Here is an 18,203-nt window from a genome sequence, read left to right on the forward strand (position 1 = left end):
CTCCTTCACATCTCCTAGGCCATCAGTCAAGGACTTTCTTTTCTCCCTACAGATAAGAGTTATGCAATTTGGGAGTTTTTAGATAGGCCCACTGAAGGGGTACCCCAATTGCTTCACCCTGCATCCCTGTTCAGCATGGAAGAAACCAAAGCAGTCTGCATCCTAATTCCCTATCAGCAATTTGGGTAAGTGCTTCAGAGGAGGTAGGAGCTGGGCATGGTGGCACACGCCTTTAATCCCAGCACTCCAGAGGCAGAAGCAGGCAGATCTCTGTCTGATCTACATAGTGAGTTCCAGGCCAGCTAGGGCTACAGAGGGACCCCGTCTCAAAAAGACCAATAAATAAATAAATAAATAAACAAAGAAAGAAAGAAAGAAAGAAAGAAAGAAAGAAAGAAAGAAAGAATAGGAGGTAGGAATTGGCTAGGCAATTAAGGTAAATGGCTAAAAGTCAAAATGTCCTTGGGCTTCTTAGCAACATACTCTGTTCCAAAGACCAAAAATGTCAAAAGTATTTGGGAGCTTTTATCTAATTCTTAAAAGATTTTAGGGTTACCTCTTCAGAGGGGGGAATGTTAGAGTAGCAAAACGTCCCTCCCCTCCCAAAAAAGAAAGAGTACACAAAGTTGTCAGAAAAAAGTGATGGGAGATAAGGGAGGAGTTGGAGGGGAGGGAGTGGGTGTGGATTTGATCAAAACACCTTATATGAATGTATGAAATTCTCAATAAATTATTTAAAGTTAAAAAAAGAGCTCCCACCACAAAAACTTATGACTATGTAAAGTGATTCATTTGTTAATCAACTAGATTTGACAATCTGAAGATGTCTCTATGCTCAAAAACATCATTTTGCACACGACAAAAGCATGCGGTGTTATCTGATATTAAAATGAATAAAGACGAGGAAGAGGAAATAAGAGAGATGGGAGTGACGGAGTAGGAGTGGCAGAGACCAAGTCAGACAAAGTGTTGAAGGTGGGCGTCTCCTGGCATGTGTAGTTTCCTTTGAGAATGAAGAACAGCCGGTTCTCTGTTGAGTTGGGGAAACATTCGGGCAGAGGAAAATGTAATTAAAAGTCCTGAGGAGGGACTGAGTTTGAAGCACCAGGACTGGAAGACTGTTGTGGTCCAGGCACAGGTGGGGAGTGGTCTGAAATGGTACAGTAGGTGTGTGGTGCAGGGAAAGACTCCTGGGTAGACGTGGCAGGCAGTGTCTAGACCACTGCAGAGGCTCGGGACTACTGGGAACTCTGTTCCCATTTCCATTGATTCCTCCTTGCCTTAAAAGAGCAGCTGTTCTGCTCTTCTGTGATGGCTGGGTTGCTATTAAACAAAGACTGTTTTCTCTTTTAAAGCTAATATAAGGGTCACACTTCTGGCTATTGCCTTTAAAGTCTTCCCAGAAGAACACTGGGTGGTCTCTAAGAATATTTGGGATCTTAGTGGATCTCTATATCCAAATCTTGTCATTGGCTCCAAGAAGCAGCATGGTGATATTTGAGTTTCCTTTAGTTATTATCTGTGAGGTTTGTGCCCATGTTTCCCGTATGAAATGCATCAGTTCCTATTCTATAGGGCTAAGGGTTATGTGAGGAAAATGTATGTGCGGCACCTGGCACATTCTGACATGCTATAGACACTCCAGAATATTTATTTATTTACTTATGCTTTTTGAGAGAGGGTTATATGTAGCCCAGGCTGGCTTTGAACGCAACTATGTAGCTGAGTATTATTCCGAGCTCCAGGTCCCTGATTTTCCTGCTTCCATCTCCTGAGTGCTGGGACTACAGATATGTAGTAATACCCTGAGTTTCCTTTCTTTTAAAAAGAAATTATTTTGTCCTATATAAGCCCAGTTAAACTGGTCATATTTGAAGTGATCTTCAACTAAAAACTATACCCTTAGGAGATAGTCTTCTTTCTATCATATCAGCTGTGGTGAAATTTTTGTACGTCATGTAACTCTGTATTTACCCAATGGACTAATGAAATCAGCAGCATTATAAAGTTTTATGCTATTTGGTTCTCCTGGAAATTTGGAGTTTAGCGCTGACTTTTATTCATAATGTTTCTCTCTTGTTTGCTCTTATGAACCCATATTTGAAAAAAATGCAGGGTTCTCAAGAGTCAAAATTAGCATACTTTCATCTCTCTTTTTTGCTTTTTTCATAATTGCACTTAAAACTTTTGTAGGCTTAGCAACCTGTACAAAGAAATGATCAGTTTAAATTGGTAGCAAGCATATGAGAATTCCTATAATCCAGGAGGTATGAAAATGATTTACTTCTAACAGCCACAGAAGGCCCACGTAAATCTGTTTCTACTACTGACCTAAATACATGCAGTCTTCAGGGGGAAGTGCTTAGCTTTATAAAATCCATTTAAAATGATTCTACTAAGAAATGTTAAAGTATTCATTATTCTAAGGCATGTACTCAGGCATTCCATCTTCAAACTGAATTTCATGCTAGAACTTATTTCATGCATCTATAATGAAAATAAGTTGAAATTCTGACTTTGTGGCTGTCTTAATCTTCCTCTTCTTAACATATATCTACCTCCACTTCCTTTAGACAATGTAAGTAAAATTCTCAACATGTCAGTTACTTCCTCTTACCCTGCTAGAGATGAGTTCAAGCATGAGAGAATCCCAACTCAATAGGTGCCCAGAGCCGCCCCCTAGTGGACATGCTTTCTCCACCAGCTTAATAGAGGGAGACACTGTGACCATGAAATCTCTTTCTTGTAAATCTTGACTATAACTACTGTTAGTATTTGGTGGATGTAGCTGCTGAAATGTTCCATAGATCTACGAGTGTTTTAGGGAGATTGCTTGGTGGATAAATATGCACTTGCCACAGAAGCATGACTAGAATTTGGATCCCCAGCACCCAATTTGGGTGGGCATGTTGGCCTTCTCAGAAGGCAGAGACAGGGGATCCCTAAGAGCAAGCTGACTCCTCAAACTAGCTGTATAGCAAGCTCTGGGTTCAATTGAGAGATTCTGCATCAATGAATACAGTGGAGAGTGAGCAAGGAAGACAGAGCAGCCTCAGGCCTCCACATGCACTTGCACACACAAAAACATGCATACATATCTGCATATATACCACACATGCACAGACAATCACAGGAGGCAAATGCAGCTGCTTAGGTCCCTTCACTTACTATAGAGTCTTCCAAGTATGATACAACTTCCCAGTTAAGGCTGCTTCTCAGAACTATTCTTAGAAAGAGGAAGTCTGGGAGTCTGGGTATTAAAAAAAAACCCAACACTTTGCTGCTTAACTGCACCTACAAAAAGTGTGTGAGTAAAACCCAGACATCTTGAACACAGTTACTACTCAGGAAGACCTAGGGTGTGGCAGGACTTTCCCAACATGAAGTTGCAATAAAGACTGCCCTGGGAAGGAGAAATGGCTCAGTGGTTAAGAGCACTGGCTTCTCTTCCAGAGGAACTGTGTTCAATTCCCAGCACTCACATAGTGGCTCACAACTGTCTGTAACTCCAGTTCCAGGGGATCCGGCACCCTCTTCTGGCCTCTGCGGGTACCAGGCATGTACCGGTACATATACATACATGCAGAGAAAACAAACATGCACATAAAATTACAAAAAAGGAATCTTAGAAAAAACAACTGTCCCGAGTTTAAGGGAATGCTTAGAAATTGATGGGAGTTAAAGCATAGTGTTTTGAATAAAGCTTTCCTGCTTAGGAGAAACACTGGCTTCCTCTTCGCAGTGAGACAATTTTTGAAAAGATGTCCCCTTCTCTCTCTTCTCTTCCACTGTCACTCCACATGTAGATGTAGAGAATTTTAAAAGATGTCACACCCATGTTGAATTGTTCAAGGCTTCTATTACAATGAGAATAAAACCCAAGCGTCACTCCAGGACTTACCTGGGACTTGGGCTCTTGTTCTCCTCCAGCCCCACATTCCAATCTTCCAACCTGTCACTCTGTTAAAGTGACCACACTTTCTGTCTTAGGGCCTTTGCCCTTGTCTCCCCCAACCCCCAAACTTTTCCTGAGTTCACAGTATCAGAAGCTACTGTCCCTCCAGATCCAGTTTGGTGTCACCTTCTCAGTGCCATTCAATAATCCCTCCTTTGGATTCAGGAAGGGAGAACAGTACTTCCAAGTATCTTAGTTTGAAAAGGAGGTTGCTGGGGGCAGAAAATACTACAAAGTAGAGCCAAATTTGTGCCATGTATACATAAAAACTAAACCTAGTATGTATCACTTGAGAAAAGTGTCAATAGAAATCTAACTTTTGATTGTCTTGAGTTTTTTTTTAACATTTATATATATTTACATTTATATCATATTTGTTTGAGGAGCCAATGAGTCGAAAGGTACTAGTTCAAAGCAGTTCTTTAATTTTCAGCAACTCTATCCCCTTACTGGAATACAGTGTTTTAAAGTTAATGACTCCATAGTATCAAGTGCCAGGAATTCTTCTGAAGGTGATTCTGCGGGGAAAGTTCCTGTCCTTTGAGGGGTTTTATTTCAGCAGGGGAAACAGATAATAAATTCCTACTGTAGTTCAGGTAGGCATGTGGGTCTCTTCATGGAGTGACGTTTGAGGAGAAGTAGAACATACCCGTCTTCCTAAAGGTTTCGTGCTCCCAAGACTCAGGGGAAATTAGGTACTTAGTTTCTGTTTTGTTGTTTTTAGGTATCTGTCACTTTCTTGGAATTTATTTTCATGACTTTTGACTTCTCACAATGAAAACACAGATGTGAATGCTGTAGTGGATATTGCGAGAAATGCTCTGCCGCCATGTTGGTCTTTTCCAGTGCCTTGACTACTGAAATGATAGTTCACAGAAGAATGATACAGTGTTGGGAAACTTTGAAACTTCAGTTTAGCACTAAACCAGACAACCTAAGTCTCACTCAGAGACTCACTCCAGAACAAAATGTTCTGTGTCTTGACTCAAAGATTTTGCAAAATATACCATGACACAAGAGGACAATACCTGTTATCATAAACAGTGTTGGAGCTTGAAAAGAGATGTCTTGACAATAAATTTATAACAAATTCTTACCGGGGTAGCTGTCGAATGTCTCCAGAATATTGTTCATATTTGTAGTTCACCACGTACCACTGGGAACTGTAGAATTTACAAGCCTGAAACAAACAAAAAATGCAATTACAAAAATTATCATAAAAAATCAGCTGTGCTGGCAAAATGTACCTTGAACATAGCTTTTATAATCCCAGGCTGGTGCAAAGGTGGCCAGGCTAGCGACTGTAAGGTGGATAAGAGGCCTGTCCTTTATAATCATTATATATCTTTCAATGTGATGGAGATCTAGCTTTCTCCAGACTCCTGGAGAAGGAACTGTTTAACATAATTATTCTATTTTACTCCACCACAGGAAACCTAATGTAATTATCATTGAATCAGACTAGAGATTCAGCAAACCACAACACCCACTGCTCTTGGCTTGCTCTGTCATCTCTTCCACCATCTGACAGTCGTTCTTAGTCAAGAAGGATGTTTTCATTTGATCTAATCCTTTTCCTCTTCTCCTTTTGTTTTAGTAACCAAACTTTTTCTTCTCCCTCCTTCTCTTGCTCCTCCCTCCTCTTCCTCCTCCTTTTAATATCCACACACTTGCCAGACTCAGCCTGAGGCTAGGTTTTCAGTTTTATCTCACACATATGAAGGCACAGCCTTTTCTACCATTATTGAGTTTATAGAGAACATTAATGTTAATAAAATATCACTGAGAACTGTTATAAAAACAAAGTATCAAAGTACATGATGACTAATTTTATGCTATTACCTGTTTGTGTTCTATGCATATGTATGTGTGTTACACACATATGTACAAGTGTGGAAGTGCATGTGGAGGCCAGGTACGAATTCAAGTGTCTTCCTCTGTCACTCTCCGTCATATCTTTGCAGACAGTCTCTCACTAATCTGGACCTCACTAACTGAGCAAGACTAGCTTGCCAGGGAGCTCCAAGGATCTTCGTGCGACTGTCTCCCCAGTGCTTCTGTCCCCAGTGCCGGGATTACAGATGTATCGCACTAGGCCAGGGTTTTGACATGGATACTAGATGTATGAACTTGTGTGGCAGGCACTCTACTGACTATGTGATCTCCCTAGCTCTTGACTTTATATTATTAATTGACAGCAAGTATTTCCTAAGCTGTTATCTACCATGCAGGTATGATTGCAATGACTACGGATTTGTAATGCAGATTTCATTGGGTGGTTTCTAAGACTCCTTTTCTTTCTGACATGATTTTGAGAATTAAGCATCTGTCAGAATTATAAGGAGTCTCTGTCCTCTTACACTAGTGGAAAAATGGAGGCTCAATGAATTTATTGAACCGTGAGCAGTAACGGCTTGCGACTGTCTTTGTAACCAAGAAGAGAGCAGAGGAGATGCAGAGCTACTGCAGCAGGAAAAGTGAGTGTCTGGCTTCTGCAGAATCAGGTGGAGAGAGGGAGCAGACCGCTGCGACTACAAACAAGGAGAGTAAGCATAGAAATGGAGGCAGAATGGTGGGCAAGGACCACTGCCCTAGGAGTTCATGCTCTGGCTTATGATGCTGTGGTTTTTTTCCTGCTACTTATCTGAACCCCTGACACCTTTGTCCAAAATAAAGAGATACTTTTCAGTCAAGGAGCCTGTTAAGAGGTCCTGGGCAGGTGGCTCCAGATGTACAGTATAGGCAGGAACGGAAGATGTAGTTATGGGTCCTTGTCTGCTTGAATTTCCCTGGCCTTGAGTTACTCAGCAGTGCAGCTGTATTTGTTCAGGGCATTGCCCACGCACAACTTGTGGCTGAGGACAACACAAGTCAGACGGGACAAAGGTAGGAGTAGGAGGATGGCTGTGTGAGCACGGCACAAGTGAAGGCTTTAACAACAAAGCTGATCGTGCAGCGGGTGAGAGCAGAGGCTGGGCAGAGCTAGGCAGAGAGGGACAGGGAAAGGTTGGTTATTGTGTACTAGGTTGTAGTTAGAAAGGAGAGAAAAGGTTCGGTGTGCCATTACACAGTAGGGTGACTGTACATAATTATGTACTACAGTTTCAGAAAAACTAGGAAAAGGATTTTAAATGCTTTCATCAAAGAAATACTTGAGGCAGTAGTTATGCTGACTCTGATTTGAACATTTTAAAACATATACAGCAACTTCCCATTACCCACAAATACATACAATTTTTGTTCTTATGTACCAATTTTTAAATAAAAATTGCTGTACTATTTTATTTATTTATTATTTATTTGTATGTGTGTATGTGCACGCACACACGCATGCCTCTGTGAGTACATGTGTACCACAGGATACATGTGGAGGTCAGATGGCAAATCTTGGGCGTTAGTTCTTGTCTTCCAGCTTGTTAAGGCAGGACCTTTCTTATATCTTGGTTTACTCCAGACTGTCTGGTCCTTGGGCTTCCTGATGATTCTTGTGTCTCTGCTTCCCATCAAGCCTTGGAGTGCTTGGATTGCAGATGGGCATCACCACATTCAGCTTTCTAATTTATTTTTTGTAAATTTTTTATTGAATTTTTGTGTATTTCATACAGAACATCTTTTTAAAATATATTTTATTTATTATTTTTATTTTATGTGTATGAGTGTATTGCCTGCATGTATGTGAGTGCAATGCCTCAGATATCAGAAGAGGGCATCGGATTCCCCTGGAACTGGAGTTAAGAATGGTTCACAGCTACCATGTGGGTGCTGGGAATCAAACCTGGGTCCTCTGAAAGAGCAGTCAGGGCTCTTAACTGCTGAGCCGTCTCTCCAGCCCCTCATACAGAACATCTTAATCATCTTTATACATCCTTCCCCACTGACACCCTCCCATAGACCTCCTCACTGAGATTCATACATTCTGTCATTTGTGTTAAGGCCTAATCATGTCAAGTTAGTGTCCCCAGATGTCCCTCAGTGCAAGTTCATCCACTGAGGTCTAGTCAGCCTATATAGAATCCCTCCCTTTAAGAAGATCAGCTCTTCTTCAAGCAGTAATCAGCTGCCAATAATAAGATTGGGGCCTGCTGTTCATTTCCACAGTTCTGTGCTGGGTTTCTGTCTGCTTGAGTTGCACGGTTCTTGTGCATACTGTCACCATTGCTGTAGGTTCATATGAGCAGGGTTCCAGGAGCCTGTAGGATTCTATTTCCATATGGTCATACACTCCTCCCTGGCTCTTACAATCTTTTCACTTCCTCTTCCGCAAAGGTCCCTGAGCCCTGGGTGGGTGGAGTTTAACATTCATCTTTTTTATGTGAATTCTGGGGATCGAACTCAGGTTGTCAGTCATGCATGGCAAGCACTTTTACCCACTGAGCCAATTCCTTGGTCCTATATATCAGTTTTCAAAAGTAAATAAATAAATGAAAATGACATCTCTCAGACCTCATTGGTGAAGTTTCTTTCTGCCGTGGACAACAGTTAACACAGAAACACACAACCAGCCAAAGTGCAGATAACACGTTCTGTGGAGTACTTAGCCACAAATGGAACATCTATATCATATAACCTCTTCTCAAAGCTTAAGAACCATTGAGGAAGAGGGGGTGGAAAGACTGTTCGAGCCAGAATGTGGAGGAGGACTGAGTGAAACTGTCTTCTGCACCTGACAGGACTGTTGTACTCACAACAGTCATGGTTGCCTGCACAAGATCCAGCCAGTCAACATTCCAGCATGAGTAGGGAGGGCTGGTGAGGCTCTAACCCCAGCCGAGGAGCTGTGGACAATGGTGGCTCCTTGGGGAAGGAGAGTCAGTTTTCCTTAAGGGTATATAAGTTCTGGTAGGTTGACCAGACTTCAGTGGATGGCCCCATACCCATGAGTAGATGGGCAACACAAATTGGACTTGGTGGGTCAGAAAAGAAAAAAAAAGAGGAAGTGAATATGGGGGTGGGGGGTAGATCTTAGAGGAGCTGTGGGAAGAATGAAAGATGACTATGATTGATATACATTGTATTCATGCATGAAATCCTCAAAGAATCAATAAAAACATATGAAAAAGGAAAAGCAACAGTTTTTTCCATCTCCAGAAAAGAACCCCAATAACACCAAGACAGGCTAACATAGAAAAGAATAGTAAAAGGAAATGTGGGAGGAAATGCAACACTTGAATAGATGGGTTTGAATACAACACTGTCGTTTGCTAAAATTCAACGCCAACTTGCCGGTTCTTGTGGCAATTCTGCAAAGCACATGTTTCTGGATATAGGAAATAGGCTCTTTAGCTAAAAGGCCTCAGTTTGTTTTAGACAAAGATGACAAGCTGAAAGGTCCACAGCATCTGGAATTAGAGAAGCTGCCCTGTGGCCGTGGTCCCTCCCTCCCTGCCTTCCTTCCTTTCGTACTCCCTAGCCTCTGGTCATCTTCATGTGAAACAATGTGCTTTAAGATTTATATATTTTTATTTTATGTGTATGAGTGCTTGCCTGCATGTGTGTAAGTGCACCACGTGCATGCAGTGTCAGCAGAGGCCAAAAGAGGGTGTTGGATTTCCTGGTGTTACAGTTGTTAGCCACTGTGTTTGTGCTGGGAACTAAACCTGCAAGAGCTTCCAGTGCTCTTAACCACTGAGCCATCTCTCCAGCACAGAATGTGTTTTAAAATGGAAAATAAAGGCATAAAACCCACTGCCCATTTTCATTCCTCTTCAACCTTTTTCTCATGAACAGTTTTACCCCACTTGTCTGAAGTACACATTTTGTATATGAATATCATCTTTTATTCATTTGATATATTTTAGGGATCTTTACATTTGCATTCCCTTTTACTTCTTTCTTTTTCTTTCCTTTATTATTATTTTTGTATTGGTATGGTGCTAAGGACTGAACCCTGGGCCTTGAATATGTTAGACAAGCACTGTACCACTGAGAATGCCCTTAGGTCTCTTTACACTTGCTTTGTACATTTCTACAGAAGTAAAATGAGCTATCTATCATACCAGAATTCACCAACCCCAATTGCCTAGATTTGAAGATTATTCAAGTATTAATTCATTTAACAAACATGACCCAGCCCTTGTGTATCCTGGAGTGGTTCTAGGTGGTGGGAATTCAGCAGTGGATAAGAGACAAAAACTCAAAAACTCAAAAAAAAACCCTCACATTTTCTTGAACTTACATCATTGTAAAAGGCTAGTGAGTAAACAAAACAATTAGCAGATTATGTCAGAAAATGGTAGTGTCATAATAAAAAAACAGAAGGGGATAGGAGATTTAATTTAAATAGGGTGGTTCTTACAGAAAAGGCAATGTTTGAGAGAAGACTTAAGGAAGACAAAGGAACTTGTTTTTTTTTTTTAACTACTTATATCTTAGCAAATGTCTTCACGCAAATGGTCTTTCAATCCCCCCCCCCGCCCCCAGCACCAAGTACTACTCAGTTTGGATAATTTCTTTAGGAGAGAATTCTCAAAGTAGTTTAAAGATTCTTTTATTTAAAAATTGGCCAATGTATATTCTTTATAAGCAGATGCATGGTAAGCTCTGTTCTGCACTAGGAGCCATGAAACTTTATGCTTGGCTCAGAGCCAGAAGGCTCTTTACCTTGGCCAAATAATTTCTTAGAATCTCAGATTTAGCCTCTGATCACTTAGAACACTGGACTGGATAGAATATTCTGTCACACAACTCATCTGGAGGTTTTAGTGGAACACAGATGCTCTGCTCCATGAATTATTAAACCTTTCCTTGCTGTGGGTAGCTCCTTCTCTTAACCATGATAAATATGTTCCTGTATGTTATTTAGATTGTTCACAATAGGCCGCAGGCTTAATTGAGCCCAAGATATGCTAATCCTTAAATTCACAGACAGACTGAGCTGAATGTAATGGACCCCTACCTCCCTATCTCCCGCTTCCTCCATCCCTCTCCCCCTCCATCTTCTTTCCTTCCTCTCTCCCTCCCTATCTCTCCCTCCTTCCCTCTCTTTCCTCTTTCCATCTCTCTCTCCGACTCTCTTCCCCCACTCTTTCCCTCCCTCTTTCTCTTCCCTTCTTCCCTCTTTATCTCTCCCCTTTTAACAATTTTTAGTCAGATATTGTGCTATTAGGTACTCTCCACATTATCTTTAAAAATATTTTATTATTTTTATTTTATGTGTATGAGTGTATGGCCTGCAAGTATGTAAGTGCACCATTGTTGTGCAATGCCCATGGAGGTCAGAAGAGGGTGTCAGATCCCATGGAACCAGAGTTATAGATGGTTGTTAGCTGCCATGGGGTGCTGGGAACCAAATCTGGGTCCTCTGCAAGAGCAGCCAATGCTCTTAACTGCTAAGTCATCTCTCCAGTCCCTCTCCACATCATCTTAACAAGCACTTGAAGGTTTTTTTTTTAATTATTTTATTTTTATTTATGTGTATGTGTGTGTGCACATGTGTGCAGGAGCCAAAGGAGGCCAGAAGAGGACTCTGGATCCTCTGGAGCTAGAGTTACAGCTGTGAGCCACCTGATATGGGTGCTGAGACTCAAACTCTGGTCCTCTGCAAGAGTAGCAAGCGCTTTTAACTACTGAGGCACCTCTCCAGTCCCATTTGATGGGATTTTAACATTCCCACCTTATAGGCCAGAGAGGCAAGGAGAAGCTCAGTTCTTTGACTTAGAACCCCTATGTGGTAGAAAGAAGATTTTAAACTCGATTCGTCTGGCATTCAGCAAACTGCTTTTTCCTTTGATCATTGTAGGCTGCTTTTCAAAACATCTGAATCATCCTTCTGGAAGTTTAATGGTGTTCTGTTGCTGTTTTAGATATTGACAGATCTGGTTTTTATTCCTGTTCTGTCATTTCTTATCTGTGCCATCTTAAATGAATAACATAGTAACTCTAACTCTAAGTTTCTATATCTGTCTAAATAATACTGATTTCACTAGGACCAAATAATTCCTACAGCTGACAGAGAACAAGTGCTCTACAAATACTTTAAAGGAACTAGTTATTTCTGCAAGTTTGGTCTAGTCTGTAACTCCCATTCACAAAACAGCCAATAACAACTTGTTTTTCTTGACTTATGAAAACAGAGTTTTGGAGTTATTGAAGAGTTTTGCTTTCATCACATTTCCTGTGCATTTATTGGCCAGTTTTCATGTATATGGTGTAGGTACGTGAAAAATCAAGGTTTAGCTGAAGGGCCCTTGAGAGTCCTTTTGAATCTTTAGTTTCTGATTTTGAGGAAGCAGTGCATTTAACAAACACACGGCCATTTCTTCTACACAGTGATGACACTTTGGAAATACTATGCATGAAAATTATTCTCTGTTCTTTGCTGCAGCCTGCACAACGATCATTAAGAATTACGGTTATGGCTACTGCTCTTCTTTGTCCAAAAGTTAAGCTGAAATCCAGAGTTGCACGCTATAGTTCTGCTTGTTATAAGGCAGAGACAAAAAAATATTGGTTAAAGTCAATATGGGCAAAGGTTTTTGTACCATTATGATAGTGTTTTCTAAACTATGTCCATGAATCTTTTGGGGATGGTAATTAACTTCAGGTCCCTGAGTCCCACCAAGATTCACAAAGTCAAAATCTCTGCCGAGGGACTGGGGTCAGTAACTAACAGCATTAGAAATACTACAGGTGATTCTCAACAATGCAGAGAAGCTGCTTTCCCTGGAGGAATCCAACACTCTGCACAAGCAATAATGTGAGCTAGTCCTTCCTGGTCACTCTGACCAAGAACATTAGGTTTCAGCTTCAAACAGCAGACGCCAGCAACTTTTTTATGACAGGGTCTCCCTACTCACAGCTCTCCTGGAAGTCATGATTTGAACCAGGCCTCGATTTCACAGAGATCCACCTGCCTCTGCTTCCCAAGGGCAGAGATTAAAGGCGGGCACCACTATCGCCAACATTTATTTATTTTCATTTTATGTGTATGAGTACTTGCCTACATGTATGTAAGTGCACTACAGGTGTGCCTGGTACCTGCAGAGGCCAGAAAAGGGCATTGGATCCCCTGGAAATGGTTATAGATGGTTGTGAGCTGCCACGTGGGTGCTGGGAATGGAATCCAGGTCATCTAGAAGAGTAGCCAGTGCTCTTAGCTGCTGAGCCATCTCTCCACGTTGACTTTTAAAACAGCATAACCACTCTAACATGAGGTTTATTTATAGTGAATGTTCAACATGTTTTGGAACCATGAATGCATTAGTTACTTTTTCCTCATGGCGTGACCAATTAAGAGACAAGAAGCAACTTAAGGGAGGGACTATGTGGTTCACAGTTTGAAAGTACACAGTCATCACAGAAGAGAAGGCACAGCTCAGGGTGAGGCTGCTTACTTAAACTCCACATGTCAAGCAGCATAGAAAGTGCTAGAAGAAGGGCTTGCTTACAACACTCAACATCTGTCTTCAAATGACCCATTTTTTCCCCAGCTAGGCCTCATCTTTTAAAGATTCAATAGCCTCCCAGAACAGTGCCACCAGCCGGGCTCCACGTTCAATCACATAAGTCTAAGAGGGGCATTTTACATCTAAACCCTAACAATGGACAGTCCTTGTATCTTTTTTTCCTTTAAAGTGACTGAAGCTCTAAAAAGTACAAATACTATGGAAAAGTGAATGATTGTAAATGACGCCTTAAAGCAGTATAAAGAAAAGGTTCCATTTGCTCCTTTTTCTTCTTCATCAGAGAATCATTAGGATCAATTCGAATCACGTTAAAATACCTGAACTGGCAAATTGGGTTTGGCAATGCAATTTGTCCACCTTTTTCAAGGGCTGATTATTAGATTCTGGCTACAGAGTAATAAGGAGGTAACAAATGGGTTTTTAAATGTAAAATCTTTTCCTTTCTGACTGTGGAAGTTTATTCAATCACACAAGCAGTTTCTTGCCAGAAAGACAATGCCACCATAACAGGTACCCATTGTGGCCTTCACCCCTCCCCATGGGGTAATTCTGCATTTGTGAAATAATGGTTATAATTTTTATCCTCATGCCACAGCTACTGTATAAATCTTGAAAAAGAAGCATATTGAAATCAAATGAATTGATGCAAATTATATATTGAAAAGATGGCTGGATAATTTATTGCCCACATAAGACATTTCAGAGGGAACTGAGATACCATTGCCCAGGCCAGCAGATCAGGAGATTGTTCTTACAAACCAGAGCAGGTGGTCACCTACACATGGGCACTGCAGAGGAAAGGAAAAAGGCATTGAGGTCATGTTTTTCTTCAACTGGATCGCATACTATGTGCTCCTTTAAAGCACAGCGATTAAATTCTGCTGTATAAAAACAAGTTGGACAGTTAATGAGCTTGTAAAACACTTAGCTGAAAAGTAAAATTAATGAGCTTAGAAAACATAAGCAATATGGAATAGGTATGGCTCCATGTCAGATATTATAGAGCAATCTTATTTGATGAGTTTAAATTCTGTTTTAAAAAATATTACATGAAATTAGGTACTGTTATGAGTATGTAAGTATGCATGCTCAATGTGCACAGTGTAAACAGAATGTCATATCCACTCCCCACTATAAGTGAAAGTCGTTTTCTAATTGTATTTTTATTTTGGTACTGAGAGTAGTCTGAAGGATCTCTGCTGATTAGAATTTGAAAATGAATCAAACCATTTAGTTTCTCTTAAAGTAAAAATCTGTTCTGTTAAGGCAGTCAGACAGACTTTCATAAATGACACCTGGTCCTGATCTAGGAACACATACTCTAATATCCCAGAAATATCTTACCGGTAATTTTTCAGGACATGAATAATGGCTGATACTAAAAACCCATGGTAATATTATGATCCAATCTTTCTCACGTAAGACATGAAAGCTGAGTTATAATTTAGTACAACTGAAAATTTTCACTTCTAACTTAAAGGGAATTTTATCACCTTATGTTCCAAGGTTTTTAACTTGTACATCTGTGTTTTTATCCACTGCAGAACATTTGGGGAGGGATTTTATTATATTGAAGAGGAAACCAATTTTGAATTGGAACAGCCTTTTGTATTTGTAACCAAGACTATTATTTTAGGGATTTTAGTGAATAGAAAATTAATTTCTTCAGGACTATTTATATGAATCATAGCTATTTTGTTTTCAATATTTTCATCAGTGTTTTTCCTGTTATAGTTTATCCTAATGTCACTGAACTCTAAATGCATTTCATTTATCTTGATCTTCATTTATGTGTTTATTAATTTTAATGTTAAAAATCTTAATTAAAAAATGGGTTAATCCTGTTTGTTCTGACTATGATAGAAATATAATTATTAGGTATAAATAAGACTAGGTAAATATTGAAAATATCTGATTTTGATATCCTAACATTTCCATTAATTTTTCAAGGTTATAAAGTAAATATGACCTGACTTATAAATTTATCTTTTAAAAGTACACACTGATGAAAATCCCAGCAACTTCTAACAAGACCTTCATCTTTGAACTGAGTGTCATTCTTTAACAAAACAAATCATAGTCATAGCTAAGCATACATACAGAAGCACACACATATACAACATCTTATTATTAACATTAATTTTTAAAAGAAAGAATGTGATTTCTTTTTAATATTTGCATGTTTTAGTGTTGCATTCCTCTCAACTTTCTCTGGGAATTTAAGCTATGCTTGTAGCCTGATGCTAATAACAGAAGTTGGATCTGGAGTAGGAAACACTGGGCTCTAGTCTAACATTCACGAATACATTAGAATCGTTCATCTGCCACCCAGTGTTTTAGAAGCACGAAACAACACACATTGGTATCTCATTAATGCATGCGACACACCCCCTCAAATCAAATATTGAAAGACTTTCTTATTTATGGTTCTTATATTATTCTATGTATGAGATTCAAAAATTTGTATAAAGTGCACTAAACAAAGGGGTTTTGGATAAACGGCTTCTTTCTCAATGTCCATGTATGCAGTTCAAAATTAAACATAAAGCTTATGATTATTTTAACCATGAAATGAAAGAAATTCATATTTCCTTGAAACGACACAAATTTTGTCTTTAGATGTATTCTTTTCCGTTAATAGAGATGAACAGCATGAAATTTATTTGATACTGTGTCCAATTGCCCTGCCCTTTATAATTTCCTTCACTGTGTTATTTAACATCTCCTTACTTCTGGCAAGTCATGTGATGTGGCTTCTAATTCGGATGTTCACACTTTTCTCTTAAATTCACTGAATGCCTTTCGACTGAGTCTAAACGACGAGACAGGAAGAGGAGAAAGAGGAAGTGGATTCATTTTCAAAATTTCACTTCCTTGGTCACACTGGTTTCTATGCTGCAAAATTTGGCTTTTCAGCTAATGAAGCAGTATTGGTGTATATTGTTAAGACAAATGTATGACTTAGTGAACGATTTTTAACTTTTCTGTGCCCAAGGCATTGTGTCTAAAGAGTTCCAGCATCTTTATTGAATTTACTCTTGAAGTGTTTTGTAGACAAAGGCACAAAAATATAGAAACACCTTGTTTGATGACAGCGCTTTCTGTAGCCCTTAGATTGTAATGTACTATAACCAGGCTGTGCTATGATTTTTGAAATTTTTTTCTTAAAGACCAGCGATGACAGCATACTCTGCTCCAAAGGCCAAAAATGTCAAAAGTATTTGAGAAACTTGTATCTAACCCTTAAAAGATTTTAGGGTTACCTCTTCAGAGGGGGGAGTGTTGGAGGGGAGGGAGTGGGCATGGATTTGATCAAAACACCTTATATGCATGTATGAAATTTTCAATAAAGTTTTTTGCAAAAGTTAAAAAAATAAAGACCAGCGATGATTATGAATTACCATATCCAGTGAGCTTTAGCTCTTACTCTTCTTTGGCATTTTAGGCCATTGATGTGCTCTCACAGTTGACCTTTCCTTGTTTCTGACATCAATTTCTCCCTATTTCCTTTCTACCTCTGCTACTCCATCATTATTGTCTATGCAGGATCCTCCTTAACAACTCCTTAATTAGGGATGTGGCAAAGGGTCCAGTTCTCTTAGCTCCAAGCCATCCTTCATGGCATCCTAGACAAGCTCTTCCCAGCTCAAAGCATCAATGTTCAAATCCAGACCACTTGCTCTTAAATTCCTTTTGTGTTCTGCACTTGCCTCTCCCTGTGTCCCTGTCTCTCTGTCTCTCTTTCCCTCTTTGTCTCTCTGTCTTTTCTCTTTCCTTCACCAGTGCGCCCCACCCCCAGTATGTAAGCTTGTATTTTATGTTTCAACTCTGCCTCCTCTAATAATCTTCACTTTTTTCTGTATTACCTTATTACATTAATGGTCATATGTTTCAGAGTCATCTTAGCATATTCCTCTCTTTTTCTTTCTTTTTAATTTCCAAACCCTGTCAAATCCTATCTCTTTGCTCTTACCCCCACCATTTGCTTCCACTTGTTACTGTGGCTTTGTATAGCTCTTTACTGTTACCCCCACCATTTGCTTCCATTTGTTACTGTGGCTTTGTATAGCTCTTTATTGTTACCCCCACCATTTGCCTCCATTTGTTAGTGTGGCTTTGTATAATCACCTTTCTTGGCTATTAGAGCCTCCTATCTGTCCAACTTTGCTTCAGGCTCGGACACTACCCCTCCCTCAACAACAATCCATTCTTTGGGTTTTTTGCTATTGTTATATATTTCCTGGTAGTGAACCTGGCTTTACTTCTCTACCTTAGTAGTACTCCCAGAGTTGTTTATCAGATTGTACTGCAAAACTCTGGTCATAAAGAAGCAACTCTTTGTTACTTCTTATCTGATGGCATTTTCTTCAAGGGCAAGTACTGTGTCCACTTGGTAACATTGGCTTAGCAAGGACACATTTTAAATAGTGAATCATCCAGTCTAATTTTCAGTTCATGGTTCATACCTCTTATTACTTACATACTAGATTAAATACAATATGATTTACAGTAAAAGCAAATCAGTGGGAAAGGAGCTTCCTATTTAAATAATTTAATCCTTTGGAAAGATGGGACAATTAATTCCATGCAACTAAATTGGGGGGTAGCAGCGGTAGTAAAGCATTTATGTCCCTGAATCTAAATTTACCTCTAAGTCAATAGAAAGATCAGCCTTAGAATTAGATACAGGATTGAAAGAAGATATTTAAGGGCTTTAAAAAGTGTTTCTCTGACTTTATGATCATTATTATTGACTTCAAACTTGAAGTTGACCCTGTTTATTCTGATAATTTGCTTGATGAGAAAAGTCTACAGAACAACCTTCTCAGAAGTTTGTATTTGGG

At 39.7% G+C, this 18,203-nt stretch overlaps 1 protein-coding gene across 6 annotated transcripts in view; it reads right to left on the bottom strand.

Annotated features, from left to right (window-relative positions):
- Dock10 (dedicator of cytokinesis 10) overlaps positions 1-18,203 on the bottom strand; it is a 302,587-nt gene that overhangs the window by 136,531 nt on the left and 147,853 nt on the right. For all 6 annotated transcript variants that reach the window (XM_029559988.1, XM_008825837.2, XM_008825830.1 and 3 more), the window contains exon 4: positions 5,053-5,135. In XM_029559988.1, the coding sequence (XP_029415848.1) occupies positions 5,053-5,135 (83 nt within the window). The remainder of the gene's footprint in view (positions 1-5,052; positions 5,136-18,203) is intronic.

This window comes from Nannospalax galili, unplaced genomic scaffold (genome assembly GCF_000622305.1).
Source record: "Nannospalax galili isolate Female #2095 unplaced genomic scaffold, S.galili_v1.0 scaffold127, whole genome shotgun sequence".
Taxonomy (NCBI): domain Eukaryota; kingdom Metazoa; phylum Chordata; class Mammalia; order Rodentia; family Spalacidae; genus Nannospalax; species Nannospalax galili.